General features: G+C 40.6%; 1 protein-coding gene across 1 annotated transcript in view; it reads left to right on the forward strand.

Annotated features, from left to right (window-relative positions):
* Positions 1-1,049: 1,049 nt before the first annotated feature.
* The window catches only part of MYBPC1 (myosin binding protein C, slow type), a gene marked incomplete at its 5' end in the record, with an annotated part of 54,375 nt that continues 40,183 nt past the window's right edge, over positions 1,050-15,241 (forward strand). The window contains 5 exons of the mRNA XM_009084439.1: positions 1,050-1,082; positions 4,405-4,446; positions 13,336-13,440; positions 13,710-13,858; positions 14,635-14,752. Coding sequence (XP_009082687.1) covers positions 1,050-1,082; positions 4,405-4,446; positions 13,336-13,440; positions 13,710-13,858; positions 14,635-14,752 — 447 coding nt within the window. The remainder of the gene's footprint in view (positions 1,083-4,404; positions 4,447-13,335; positions 13,441-13,709; positions 13,859-14,634; positions 14,753-15,241) is intronic.

Below are 15,241 nucleotides of genomic sequence, written 5' to 3' on the forward strand. Positions count from 1 at the left end.
CCATGGCATTCCAGAACTGTCCTGAACTGTCCTAATTGCCAAAATATCCTAGAATGTACTGGAGCCCAGTTAATGTGAGTACACGCAGGTAGCTGCCCTGCACATCAGGGAGAGACCTTATTGCTCTCTGCAATACCCAAGAGGAAGTTGAAACACGTAGGGATCAGTCTCTTCTGCCAAGTGACAAGTGGAAATGGCCTCAAGTTGTGTCAGGGTGGTTTTTAAATATTTGGAAAAATTTCTCCACTGAAAGGGTGATTGAGCACTGCAACTGACTGTCCAGGGAAGTGCAGGTTTTTAAAGGATCCTCTATCCCTGGAGATAGTTAAAAGCTATGTAGATGTGGTGCTTGGGAACTTGGTTTAGTGATTGACTTGGGAGTGCTGTGTTAATGGTTGGACTCGATGATCATAGAATTTAGGTGTTGGAATGGACCTTACAGGTCATCCAGCCCCAACCCCCTGCCCTGGGCAGGGACACCTCCTCACTAGATCAGGTTGCTCAAGGCTTCATCCAGCCTGGCCTTGAACACTGCCTGGGTCGGGGCAGCCACCACTTCCCTGGGCAACCTGTGCCAGTGTCTCATCACCCTTAGAGTAAAAAACCTTTTTCTCACATGCAAGCTAGACTTTCCTCCTTCAGTTTGAACCCATTACCCCTTGTCCTGTCATTGCAGCTCCTAACACAGAGTCCCTCTCCAGCTCCCTTGTAGGCCCTTCAGATATTGAAAAGTTGCTATGAGGTCTTCATGCAGTCTTGTTTATGATCTTTTCCAACCTAAAAGATTCTATGTGTCCATGGATATTACATCTCTTCAAACTGAACAAGTTTACTAACCTCTCTTTACAGGACCTAAGCTTTAGACCTCTGACCTTGTCACTCTGAAGTTGTCATGTGTTGCATGCAGGAAAGAATAAAAATTTCATACCTGGATTAAAATATTAAACAAACCCAAACTATGTCCAAAGTCAACAAACATATGTCAAATGTGTGAAAAATATTAGCTTTCATTTGAAGCTCAATATCTGCCTTCTTCCCTCCTTTTTCAGAGACTGAAAATGAAAGTGCACCACCACCTCCAGGTTAGTGTGAAAAATGCTACTTTGACCTCTAACACTAACAACAGTTGCATGAGACTAATACTGCATAGCCATAATATGATTTGTGTTCATTGTCCCCTTGAAAGTGGGAGGACAGAAAAGTAAGAAAGCCTGCCCAGATAAGATATTCTCATTCCACTTTGCCTGAATGTTGATTTTTCAGATTCAGTTTTTATTTGCAAGAGACTTGTTTGCTTAACATTGCATATGTCCTTCGGGACCCAGGGGAACGATCACTGTTTAGATTCTGTGGATAAATTATGCATTCTTCTTTGCTGTTGAACAGCATTACCAACATACACCCATTCATTTCTCCACAGGTTACACAGAATCAAGCATGAGATTAATTTCTTTTAGTTTTAGGCAGTTGAAAATCAGGTATTGTATGTAAGTTGTTCAGCAGTGCTCCACCTTGAACTAGTGGGGCATATCCTGGGTCACACATGCTCATCCAATGGGCATTCCCTGGATAACCTATCTAAAATGTCACTGGAGATCTACGTACAGGCAATTACCCTAATGAGTCTAATTGTCTAGAAAGGAGTGAGTGAGTAATTTCCAGAAAGCCAAAGTTAGGTGAAGCGAAACTCATTGTTTAGGGTTAGGGTGTCACGTAAAGCTGCGGCTCTGTGCAAAGCTGCTGCGTCTTCTTTAGTGGGAGCTGGAAGGGTAAGCAAGTCTTTCCTTCTGGCATTGAGTAACTTGAGTCATACTCTCAGGTATTGGTTAATACAGACATACATTATACATGTTTAATTTAACCATTTGGTGCATTTTATTCCTTGTGTAGCTAACTAAACAGCAATTCCAAACAGAACTGATACTCTGTAGGTGTTAAACCTGCGTTTACTTAGTCTTGATGACTGGCATGTTACAAGACTGAGTCAACATGTCTTTCTTCCAACAATACATTCTTTCATTATAAAATGACCTGGTTAGTAGCATCATTTTCCACAAGGAGTTTCGTGTTTAAATAACCCATATATTGTGATTAACTCTTTCATGTTCCATATACTTGTAAGGAAAGTTAATTGATATTTCAGCAATGCTGACTATTTTACTCAGACATAAAATTTGTACAGTCAATATTAAAGCAATTAATTTCACACTGAGGCTCTTATCTCATCTACTTTGTACTTGAATTCATGTTTTGATCCATCTTAACTTTTCAAGTAGAACTGAACTGAGAAGAGCTTTTTGTACACAGGGAGGAGAAGTGTCTTTGAAGTGTTACATTAAAAATGTCTATGAACATTTTCAAATAATTAACACCTTCATTTCTATCTAAAAACACAAGATTAAGTACAAAATCACTTCTACAACCCCTTCTTTTCCCCATATCTGTAGTACTACTGTAAAATAAGTGAGGTGTCAGTAGGCCATTATGGTTAGGCACAGACCAAACGTGGATATTTCTAAGCTGGAAGTGTTGGTCACCTCTAGCTTCCTCCTGTCTGACTCAAGGTGCTGTCATCTTGGGTTGCCAAGTGTCATCACACACAGAGGGAAGTTGGTTGTTCAAGAATCCAAATTCTGTAACATATAAACACCTTCTTGGGCATAATCAGCACCTTGAACCACACCAGGAAATTTTTGGGAAGCCATTGTAAGTAGTCCTTCTAGATCTCAATGGCAAGCCACCAGGCTGGTACACTTAGACCCGATGAGGTTTTCAGATTGCATGTAGACATGCTACCACCTGACAAGAACAGTGAATTTTCTTAATCCCAGTTCCCAGTGGGAAAAGAAAGTGTTGCTGTTGCAAAAGAAACAAGTTTGACCATCTGGCCAAGATGGACAACTTGACAACTGGAGCTTGGAGAAGACAGAAGCATTCAGGAGTCTGTGGCAATTCCAGAATGTGCATTAGTCTTCTAAATTTTTATTTTCATGGCTACCATGGCTACACATATGTGAAAAAGAAATCAGGATAATCATAATATCAACTGGCTCTTGCATGTGATTTCTCCATGAAACAAAAATTATCTTAGTTCTACCTCGACAGTGTTAGTCCACTGACCATCATCCGAACCCTTGTTCTGTCAGGCAGCTCACAGGTAAGTGCCACAGAAAGTCACTGTTCATAGGCAACAGGATCTTGAGTGTTTATACCTTGAAGACAGCACAATTCATATGATTTGACAAGATTCTAGATGAGATTTTATGCCAAGTGAATGAGGTAGGAAGCCAAACAAAAACAGGAATAGGGGAATAGGACAAAGTGTAGAAATTTTAATGTTGGTGAAAGTACAGTCTACGTTTTCTCATCCATATGAGGTCAAAAATAATTCACATTTCTTCTTCTGATCAAGAAAACTAAGTACAAATAGTCTAGGAAAGACTACGTTGATAATGGTGGTAATTAATTAAGAACACTCCTATACACTATCTCTGTACTTTTTCTTAAGCATAAACTGATGAGCAAAGAATCATAGAATTTTAGGGGTTGAGGGACACCTCAGAGATCACCCAGTCCTAACCCCCTGCCCTGGGCAGGGACACCTCCCACCAGAGCAGGTTGCTCAAGGTTTCATCCAACCTGGCTGTGAACACTGCCAGGGTTGGGGCAGCCACTACCTCCCTGGGGAACATCTGGCAGTGTCTCACCACCCTCACAGGGAAAACTTCTGCCTAAGATCTAAATTTCTCTCCTTCAATTTGTAACCATTGTCCCTTGTCCTGTCCCTGCAGCTCAGAAACAAAAGTCCCTCTTCAACTTCCCTGGAGCCTCTTCAGATACTGGAAGGTTGCTGTGAGGCCTCCACACAACCTTCTCTTCTCCAGACTGAGCAGCCCCAGCTTCCTCAGCCTATCCTCAGAGGAGAGGTATTCCAGTCCTCTTACCAGCTTTGTGGCCTCCTCTGGACTTGCTCCAGCAGTTGCATATCCTTCTGATGTTGAGCATACCAGAAATGTTTGCAGTACTCCAGGTGGGGCTCACAAGAGATATCTGATCCAATTCATTTCAAATGATGCTATGTAAAGTGATCTGTAACTCTTCAAAAGGTTTTCCAAACAAGCCCAGGGACAAGAGGCTTACAATTGCTACTTCTAAAAAGCACAGAACAGGAGCATCTATCTTGTGTGACTTGTTCAATACAGAAATTGCATGGATGTGCACAGGTTGTCAAATGCTTTGTGGGATTACAACTGTGTGTTACATATACACATACATAAACCATTCTTTAATGTTGTTTTTTCAATACTAGCAAAACCTAGAATACAACTGCATTTTTTAATGCTGTGGAAGTTTTTCTTTTTACTTTAAGATCCTCTCAAAAATATACTTGTACTTCCTACACAGAACAAACAACAGCACAGGAGGGTGGAAATGAAAAGGGTAAAGGTAAGTCTGAAATTGTATATAAAAACTGGGTGGGAAAGACAACGTTCCTAAATGCTGTCTCTGATGCTAAATTGCTTGACCTTCCATTCAGAATTTTGGTGCTAAATTTCAGAAGTGTGATGTGAAGCTTCCCAGATCTTTTTTCTGCATGACTTCTCCAGCACAAGGAAATTCTGATACCTATGTATATTACCAAAAATTCTGCAAACCAGACTGACTCTTTAGCCACAGCATTTATAGAGACTGCTCAATTAATAGATTGAGCTACATGTGACTTGCATGAGCTTCAAGCCCTGTTTAAGTGAGCCTGGGTGTTGCCACTGACTATGCTTGCTAAAACTCAGACACTGCACATTGGTAGCTTTTAAATACAGTGGACAATCTCCTGCTCCCATTCTAAGCTGTTTCTGTTCCAACACAGAAACTTGGTGTTGCATGTTTTACCTTTCAGAGAGCCCCAGAGACTTTTTCATCTGAAAATAGAAGTGTCTCATTCCTCTTTCTGTCCTCACTGGGAGCCTCAGCGGTTGAGCTTGTTACAAGTGCTGAAAATGCCTTTGAGGACTGTCTGCTGTGAACAGATAACTCTTCCCCTAGCAATGCATGTAAAAATCACCTCCAGTCTTTACATACACTTTTTTGCTGCTGAGATTAGACTCCAGTTGTGTTGTCAGTTCTACTGCTTATGAAGACACATTTTGAGGGAACTGGACCAAATTCTGCTCCTTTTTGCAGTAGCCCAGCTAAGGTAGAATTCAAACAGCCCACAAGCATATTTTGAAATGAATAATCTTGTTTTGTTTTTTTCATTCATCCTGATAAAAGGCTGAACCAGACCAAGACACGCTTACAACTGTTCAGTGCTTGCTTCTCATCTGGCACAGTTCTGCTTTTCCATGGCAAATCAAGAAATGGCTTGCTTGAAAATGTATTCCTGTTTTGATCTCTTCCAGACAAACTCTTGTCTTTCAGACAGGCTGGATGCATACTCGGTCCCTGCAGATTGATTTGGCAAAGGCATGCATGGCTCTTTTCCTCAGCAAAGTCAAAATACAAGCACAGAGTGTGTGATTCAAGTGCCCTTTGGAAAATCAAAATGCAGAACCTGGATTCAGTGCATGTTGTTTTGCCAGTTATCTTTGCATTGAGCAATTATTTTGACAAGCAAAAATTTTGTGTGAGTAATCAAATCTGTCATCCTGGTAATGAAAACACAATTCAGGAATAATTTGCATATCTAATGGTGGGGAAAAAAGATGAAGGTCTTGCCTCGAGCTATTCTAGCAGTTAGTGCTGCTTGCTTTAATTCTGATACGAGAGATATTTGATCTCAAAGTGAACATCAGTGGTGCTTTCCCCACTGCTCACACACCTACATTTTACTGAACAAAAAAGGAAACATGGTAGGCAACTTAGCAAATACTTCTATTGTATTATACATTATTACGTTTCTGGTTGGAGTTTAGTGAAGGACACAAATATTTCCCAAGAGGAAAAATTTTTCTGTTAAGAGGAACCACTTGGTGCTAGGAGAACTAACAAAAAACACTGCCAGACACTTTGTAGGAATTTCTAGAAAAATTAGGCATATTGCAATTGTTTCTATCACCTCCTGTTCTGTTGCATTTATCACCAAGTAAGGGAGAGCATCTTTTCTCAGAGTGATTCCTTCATCTTTGTCTGCCAGAAGAAAATCTTCATAACAGTGAATAATCTTTATAATATTTCACAAAATAGGAAGAGGTACATTCTTCCAGTCTGTCCAAAATCACTTAGACTTGAACAGTACAGCAAGGAAACGATGACAGAATCAGCTAGAGGTTGTTTTTTGTATAACCTATTTATAAAACTGTTCCTGCAGCTTCAGGAGCAGCAGATTTGGGTACTTCCCTGCATGGGAATGAGATGACAATAGTTTCAAACCTGAATTCCAAAGCAATTCTACAACACCTGTATGTTAGCAGTTGTGACCTCTTTGCTGCTAGTTCAGAAGACAGAGCACACTGCAGGCACCTGGGATGGGTCCCAGCCTGGCTGTGTTGGAATGTGACGCCTAGGAAAGAACATAGGATTCCATGTAAATCCCACAGTCCATAATTTTCACCTCATTTCCAAGACCGAATTAGCAGCAGAAGTTGGGAAGATAGAGCATACCTATCTGTGTCTGCTTTGCTGTTGTATTTCTTTTTAGTGGTTGTTGTCTGTGTTAAATTACATATATATGTCCCTTTATGTTCTCTGTAAAGTTAAGAAATGGCAAAGAGTGTGATAAATTCTTTGTATCTTGTGGTTATTTCACTGTGAATTAATAACTCAGAGCAGTAAACATAAAATTTTCTTTCACAGTATTAACTAGTTTAAAAATACGGGAATAATGTACAAATTCAGGATATACGTGATCATCCATTTTATTTTCAGAGAAAAAGTGACTCAGCAGAAATCCCTCCAAATTTACTGCAGTATCCCATATTTATTCAAGAAAAATGCTTATGCCTTTGTTTTAATTTTTTACATTATCTTCCAGATTGATATTGTTATGATTTGGTTCCCACTTGCTGGAATAATAATCCAATTTTAATATCAATTTGCTCATTCCTTTTTTAGGTTCCGTCCAGCCATTAATTTCTGCATGTTTACTGAAACCTCTTCTCTATGTTTCATCCAACCATCTATTAACATGTTCACATGTGCCATCCTTGTGTTTTCCAGGTTGCACTTATCCATTCATCTCACTACTAAAACTTCCATTGTTGCATATATGTACTTCATTTCCCATTTCTGAAGTGCCAAGTGCCCTTGGTAGAACTGCTAAATACTCTTTGAAAATCAGATGGATAATTCAAGTCAACTACATTTGAAATTCTTAGTCTTACTGTGCTCAGTAATCTCAGCATAAACCAAAATTATTCAGGCAGTTTATTTACTCTGTATTTATTGATGAATCATAGAATGATCAGGGGTTGGAATGGAGTTTAGAGATCACCCAGACTCAAACCCCTGCCCTGGGCAGGGACACCTCCCACCAGAGCAGGTTGCTCAAGGTTTCATCCAACCTGGCTTTGAACACTGCCAGGGCTGGGGCAGCCACAGCCTCCCTGGGTAACATCTGCCAGTGTCTCACCACCCTCACAGGCAAAACTTCTGCCTAAGATCTAACCTAAATTTTCCTCCTTCAATTTGTACCCATTCACCCTAGTCCTGTCACTGCAGCTCCTAACACAGAGTCCCTCTGCAGCTTCCCTGGAGCCCCTTCAGATCCTGGAAGGTGCTCTGAGGTCTCCACACAACCTTCTCTTCTCCAGGCTGAACAGCCTCAACTCCCTTAGCCTGTCTCCATAGATATTTTTGCTCTTTTTGTTATCTTGAAATAGAATTTATTGCTAACATAAATAATCATTGATCACAGAATGCAAACTGGGTTTCGCTATGAGTCCCTTTAGTCCTAGAAGCCAGAGACATAAGAAGTGATGGACTGATAATTACCCATCTGTCTGAAGAATCCTTCAGCATGTGTTGTATTCATACTCCTTCCACTTCTAACACATAGAATTGTACTTTAGTTTTGATACTTCTGAAGTGTTTGTTTGTTTTGCTTTGTTTGTCTTTGATGCTAACATCTTTGAGAAATCACAACTACCCTGGAGATACCCCAAACCCCTCTGCAAAGCTAATAACATCTTCTGGGTTTTAGAGCTTTTCAAATGATTGAATCAAATGGAAAGCAGAGTGGTCCTTTCTACAACTCCCTGAAAGGAGGTTGGAGTCAGGTGGGGGTTGGTCTCGTCTCCCCAGCAACCAGCAGTAGGACAAGAGGGCACAGACTCAAGCTCTGCCAGGGGAGGTTTAGGTTGGATATTAGGAAGAGATTTTTTATGGAGAGAGTGATCAAGCATTGGAATGGGCTGCCCGGGGAGGTGGTGGATTCACCATCCCTGGAGGTTTTTAAGATGAGACTAGATGTGGCACTTAGTGCCATGGTCTAGTAACCACGGTAGGGTTGGACTCCATGATCTTGGAGGTATTTTCAATCCAATCGATTCTATGATTCTATAGCATGATGGTCATGCATCCTCATGTAGGCTGCATCACACAAAGGGTTTTATGCTGATCTTAACTACTCTCTGGCAACCAGGTGGCTCCTGGAGCCTTCATCAACAGCAGTGGTGATGCTTGAGAAAAAGAGCTGAAAATACACTTTATGCTTTCATGAGGTATGGAGAAAGATTTACAGTGGAATTACTCAGACTTGCACAGATGTTAAAACATCTGACATGACTTTATCATTCTTGTGCTTCCACTGAAAATCAATGTCTTCCTCACTTGCTGATGCCATTGGAGGATGCAGGTCATAAGAACTCTTCCATTAAAAGAATTCAAAGAGTTCTTTTTCTTTTGCTATGAATAAGGAAAGAGTTTTGTAAGGCAATTCCTTAATCCTTCATGCACAGGGATACTTTTGCCGCTGCCATCCTCCTCCCAAGGGGCTTTGAGAATGAAGTGTGATGGGTCATTAAAAAGGAATGAGTAAAGTGTTACTGCTAAGTAGTTAAATTCTACTTGACTTTCACTTTGCCTTCAGCGGTTAAACAAAGCCAAAACATCAACATCACCAGTGCTTATAAAATCACAGCTACATTTGGTATGCACTCTCATCAGAGTTGTTACATTTTTCCTTTGTACTATATATCCTTTCTATTATAACTTCAAGGCCAAAACAAAACAGAATAACTTCAGATTTGAAATTTGATTATGGAAATCCAAGTCTAAAATCTAAAAAAATTCTCCAAAAAAGTATATTTAAATATGTGGGTTAATATTTTTCTGAAGTTGTTCTTGTTCAACTCTTCTCCATTTTGAAATGTTCTCCAGATTATTCCCTGATACTGCTTAAAACCCATGTTTTTTTATATTACATGTGTAGTAAATCCTAAATATATCTAGTTTTTTCTTGCCTTTCCAAGGATATATTGGTAATTTTCTTTTTTTTTTTTACCGTTAGGCTTGTAAGACACTACAACCTTTTGCTTATTTTTATCAGAAACTGCTCTCAGATTTCTAGTCAAAATCCAAACAGACATAGATGACTCCAGTAAAGTATTTATCTCATTCTGATTTTCTAATAGTGATTACAGTATTTGAGTTTATTGCCAGTGTTGTTTTTTTAGCTTTTGATTTGTATAACTATATACCTCAATGTGATCAAACAATTTAAAACACCTGGATAGGAATTGCTGTAATAATTTAGTACCTGATGGTGGTCAACTTCTAGTGAAAACTGCATGATGATAATAGTTCTTCCCTTATTTTAAATAGTTCTCCTATAATATGGGAAAAAATAAGTTGTTTGCTCCTTGCACTTTAATGTCTAACACAGAAATTGCAAAGTATAAGTACAGGAGACTATTGTAACTTTTGCATATCTTGGTTTAATGATGCTGAACACATATGTGGTGCACGTTTTAATTGCAGACATGGTCACCAGAGAAATGGCATCTTCCTCAGGTTAGATATGTGACTGACCTTCGTTTCATTGTGGCTTTTCTTTTGTATTCACTGTGGATTCCATCTCTAACAAACAGAACCACTCCGCAACTTCCATATAAACCCATGATTTAATAATAGATCACAGTCCACATCTCATTTTTCTTTTACTTGCTTGAAACATTAAGGTTTACCATTTCAGCTACTGAACTATGCAAAGCTTTCCTCATCAGTTTGAAGCTTCTGTTGTGAATGCTCCTGAATATTGCAGTTTCTTTCCCTTTCTCTTGCAGGTTTTGCCTTTTCTCATAGTTGTGTGAACGCAGATATCGTCTGTGCTTTCAGTGTCTTTATGTACTTTTTCATTTGTGTCTCTTTTCACAGATGAAGATGATACTTCAGTTAGTTCTCCACCAGCAGGTTAGGACTGTGATAGTGCTTTGTGTGTGTATGTATGTATGTATCCCTCTCTTGACTGTCAATGAAGAGTCCAAACCATTGGGCTGAACTCAAAATACTCCTCAGAGAAATATTTTTGCAGTGCCCTACATTAAATTCATCTCTGTTCAGAAGTACAAGTCCTTCACACCAGATAATTCCCTTTCCAGTTCTGCCTTGAGGTCCTTTGGTAGAACTTTTGCCAGTAGAAAGTAAAATAGTGGTTAGTTGATCTGAAAGCAACTGCGGGTAAATAAATAGACTGTTTGAATAATTGAAAGTACTGTCCCTCAGGCAAATACTGAACAAAATAAATTCATCTGTCACCTGGAGTTACACAAATCATGAAAAAAACAAAAGCTTTGTGCAACCTGTCTAAATATGAACTACTAAAATAGGAAATCTTGAATGGGAATTGAACTAATAAAGATTTTCTAGAGAAAACGGGGGAAGATTTCTGGGGGTTTTTTCTCAACTGTTGATTTTTTTTTCTGGTATTCAAGTAGTACCTGATGGATATGGTCCTAAATATTTAGTCTAATCTCCTTGCATGAAGAATCACTGTCCCTAAAATCCCAATGGTCTGAGGTCAGTTAAGCTGTGATCTCTGAGCTGGTGTCATCTAAATTGCTCTTCCCTTTCAGATGGGATGTCTAAGCCAGCGGAAAGAAAAGATTCAGGTGAGACCTCCTGAAACATGTGATGAAGAACTCCAAAAATTGCATAATAAAAATATTATTTCACCTTTATTTCTTATAGATAATACTTAGTTTTGTTTTCATTGTTTAGAGAGTAGCAAAATGTAACGTTCAAATGCTTCTAAGTATCAGGGCAAAGAGGTTTCTAGCACCCAAACCAGGAGAGAGAGAAGAGTCTGCTGCAGAGGACAGGACAGTACCAGTATTTCACACATACATACATACATACTTATCTATCTATACCTATTTCTGTATAGATAGATACACAGATGCTCCATTCCTCCTCAGCCTACAGGGCGACAGTGGCTCACCTGAATCCCACATGCAGGTCCCAGAAGATTCTAGGAGAATGTCTTCTTCTCACCCCTCAAAGGACAGTGGGGAAACCATAGCAAAATCATAACCTCTTTCTTCCTACCCTGGCAGGTAACGCATACTACACCCACTTTTGTGGTTTCAGGATTTGCAGCCTCTGGGACAAAATGAGCAGCAGGTACTTCAACCATGGTTAGAGACCTGGCATAGCTGCCTATGCCAGCCCCCTCAGCCAGTGCCATCCCACCTCCTGTTCTGCTTGCTTCATACTTAGGGAAATGTTAATATATGAAGGTGATGATAATATTTAGGTGTTCTTTTATGTGGTACCAAATTAATGACTCTCTGTAAGCCTTTTCCATTCATTAATACCCTTTTTCCATTTCACTTCCTGGTGTGTTAGGTTTGTCACTGCACGTGACCAGGTCCTGTCCTGAGCATCATCATCTCATTCTGTTCCCACCAGTAACCTTCACTTGTTCTTATGTTGTTTCCATATGCTACCATGTAATACTGGATAATCTAAGCATTTACACTATTGAGAGTATATGGAGATATGTCTCTCTATATATTTGTGTTCATTTATGTCTGTGTATATGTTTCCATATGTGTGTATATACATGTGTGTATACACATGAATGTCTTTACCTGTGAGAAATATTGTACAAGCAGGCACATTCAGAGGGTTAGGCACACCACCCACCATTTGCTGAAAGCCTAAAAGACACAGATTTTATAGCAAACCCATCTAGCAATTCTATACTTTTCAAAAATTCCTCATAGACTATAGTATCATAAAAACACTTTGGTTGCATTTTGCCATAGTTGTCATATTGCATTTGTGAGTGATGGAAATCTTCATGAGTGAAAAGGTTCCCACAGCAGTAATCTCTACAAAACAGAAGGACATTTCTGACTCCTGGTTTTACTCAGCTTCTCTCCTGCACTGGCAGTAACTCCTCACAAAAAGATGTGACATTTGGAGTGCAAGTTCTCACTTGGAAGATGAGACAGGTGCTTTACCTCTGCCAAGAGGAAGCAGCTAACAGACAGGCATCCACTGTCTTGCTCTCCCTGCCTTTTCTGCTAGGAACCAGCTTTGAGCACGGCTTTGCTTGTATTTACCCAAGATGTAATGGCATAGCACAAAGCCAGGGCTGCTCAGATGGACAGAAGGACCAGAAGTGCACAGTTGTGCTGGTACAGTTCTCTGCCCTGGGGAGCCCATTCATTCTCTGCTTTTCTCAGCATTGCTGTTCCTCTTTGGTTCCAAAGACCCAATTTCCAGAAGAGAAGGTGCTGTGTCTGAATACGTGACATAATAATTTCCATCTGACAAACAGTTTTTTCCAGAAAGTATCCACCAGTGCACTTGGCAGGACATGGTATTGACTGATTCCCAAACTGTCTGCTTCTGTCATGGTAGAAGAGAACAAAGGTCAGAAGTAAACTTCATTCCTGCCCTGTTTTGCAGACAAAGAGGAAGAACCAGCTTGTACAATGTACTTGGCTTGGTTGAGAGAGACCCACTGAAACTGTGCATCCTATGTGGTTTTTGTGCTTGTAGCTGTTTGTGTTTTCAGAACCTCCATCTCTTCTGAAAAACAAAGAGCTGATCCTTGTGCATCTCCTCTGTAAAGCACTCATGGTTGAATGCTGGTGCCATTCAAGTTGCTCAGTACCTGTCTTGGCTGATCAGGTTCCTCTCTCTTCCTCCTGATAGTTCCACTTTCTGTCACCACAGAGGTAGTGTTCTTGCAGGAGTTGTACATAATGTGACAGCCAAGCAACGGATGTCAGTGTGAACAAAAGCTTACATATCTTTCAGGACATCTGAAGAGAGAGAGCTAATAGGGCTAGAGAGTTTAGTAGGTTCAGGTAAGTGTAACTTGGAAGGAGTAAAATACACTCAGATGATTGATTTTATCCTTTTTTTCCCCTTCCCTCTGCATCTCAGTGTGGTCTCTTGGAGAAGGAACTCCAGAAGAGCCAGAAAAATGTGATGACTCCCAAAGATCCACTTTGTTTGTTGAAAAACCTCAGAGCGGCACAGTGAGTGTTGGTAAGTGCTCAGAAATAAAATCAAAAGCCACTCCCAGAGAGACAGAGGCTGAGGCACAGCTGGGAATGGTACATGCCATTCCTGGGACACTCAGCTTCTGCCCTCAGCTGCAAGAACTGCCACTGATTTTAGCTGGGTGTGAACTCCACTCTGAAGGCAAAAAGAACACCTGGACACTGAGTGCAGCAGGAGTAAAAGAAACTTTTACGGATGTGACTGACCAACCACATGTTCTTCAATGGCTGTATTATTCTTTTGTCTTTTAAAAGGTGGGAATATTGTATTTATAGCCAAAGTAGAAGCCAAAGATCTTCTTCGAAAGCCAAATGTTAAGTGGTTTAAAGGAAAATGGATGGACCTGGCCAGTAAAGCAGGAAAGCACCTGCAGCTGAAAGAGTCCTTTGAGCGTCACACTAAGGTGTGTCTTTGTTTTTCCTTCTTATGGGGGCAAAGCTCCAAAGACAGCTTAAAGATCAGGTTAAGACAACAGGCTCCCTAAAAAGTCTGGAACACATGTCCTGTGAGGAAAGGCTGAGGGAGTTGGGCTTGGTTAGCCTGGAGAAGAGGCTCAGGGGTGCCCTCATGGCTCTCTCCAACTCACTGACAGGGTTGGAGAGAGGTGGGGGGTGGGTATCCTGCCATGGCTGCCGGGAGGGGACTAGAGGGAATGGCTTGAGCTGAATCAGGGTAGAGTCAGGTTGGACGTTAGGAGAAATGTTTTCCCTGTGAGGGTGCTCAGGCACTGGGATATTGCCCAGGGAGGTGGTGGAATCACCATCCCTGGAGGTGTTTAAGAGACATCTGAATGTGGCACTGGGGTTATGGTTTAGGGTTTAGGGGTTATAGCAGTGACAGGTTAATGGTTGGACTCGATGATCTTAGAAGTCTCCCAACCTTGATGGTTCTATGAAGAGATTAAAACTAAAGAGCAGTGGATTCCAACCTCAGCTTCCCCAGGCAGATTTCAGTGATGATCTCTGACCCTGGCAGAAGCAGGTTCCTCTGCTCTCCCAGCACAGCTTAAGTAGTGGTGGAGGAATCAAAGCTTTCCGTTGCCATTTCTGGGTTCCAGGGTCTTTTCAGAATCCATTGCTTGACTTATTCCTTGTTTTGGTCTGAAAGACTAATGTTTTACCTTCTGCTTTGTGCAAATGTATCCTCCAAGGTTAATGAACTTTTATATCTGATTTTTAGATTCACACGTTTGAGATGCATATCATCAAAGCTAAGGAAAACTATGCGGGGAACTACCGCTGCGAAGTGTCTTATAAGGACAAGTTTGATAGCTGCTCTTTTGACCTTGAAGTCACAGGTAAGGTTCCACTTGTGTCTGTAAAGATTTGTAAAGATTTCTTTGGTTTTGTTTTGTTTTGTTTTTTTCTAATGCCACTTCGTTTTGTTCACAACCTTTAAATGAAGTACTTCATGTAGTGAAGATTTTTACCATAGAGCTCAGAGAATTTTCTTAAGTGTCTGTAATTTATTGTTTAAATGAACCCTGGGATAGATATCATGGGAGACATTTATCCAAACATTAGAAAAGCTGGCAGGTAAAACCAGTGTTAAATTCAAATCAAGCTCTGGCACACAAGACATTTGGCACCTGCCTGACACCCTAGGGCATAGCTACCTGTGTGTGTGTGCTCAGAGCTCACTCAGCAAGGCAAGGCCCAGCCTGGCTGCATCCACTCACTGCCTGTGGGTCAGAGCTGTTTGGTCTGACTCAGGCTGGCACAAATGGGTAATGCACACAACAAGGATTCCTCTCCGTGCTGAGAATCAGTGCGAGTCTGTAGCTGTA

This window comes from Acanthisitta chloris, unplaced genomic scaffold (assembly GCF_000695815.1).
Source record: "Acanthisitta chloris isolate BGI_N310 unplaced genomic scaffold, ASM69581v1 scaffold15101, whole genome shotgun sequence".
In the NCBI taxonomy this organism is placed as follows: Eukaryota; Metazoa; Chordata; class Aves; order Passeriformes; family Acanthisittidae; genus Acanthisitta; species Acanthisitta chloris.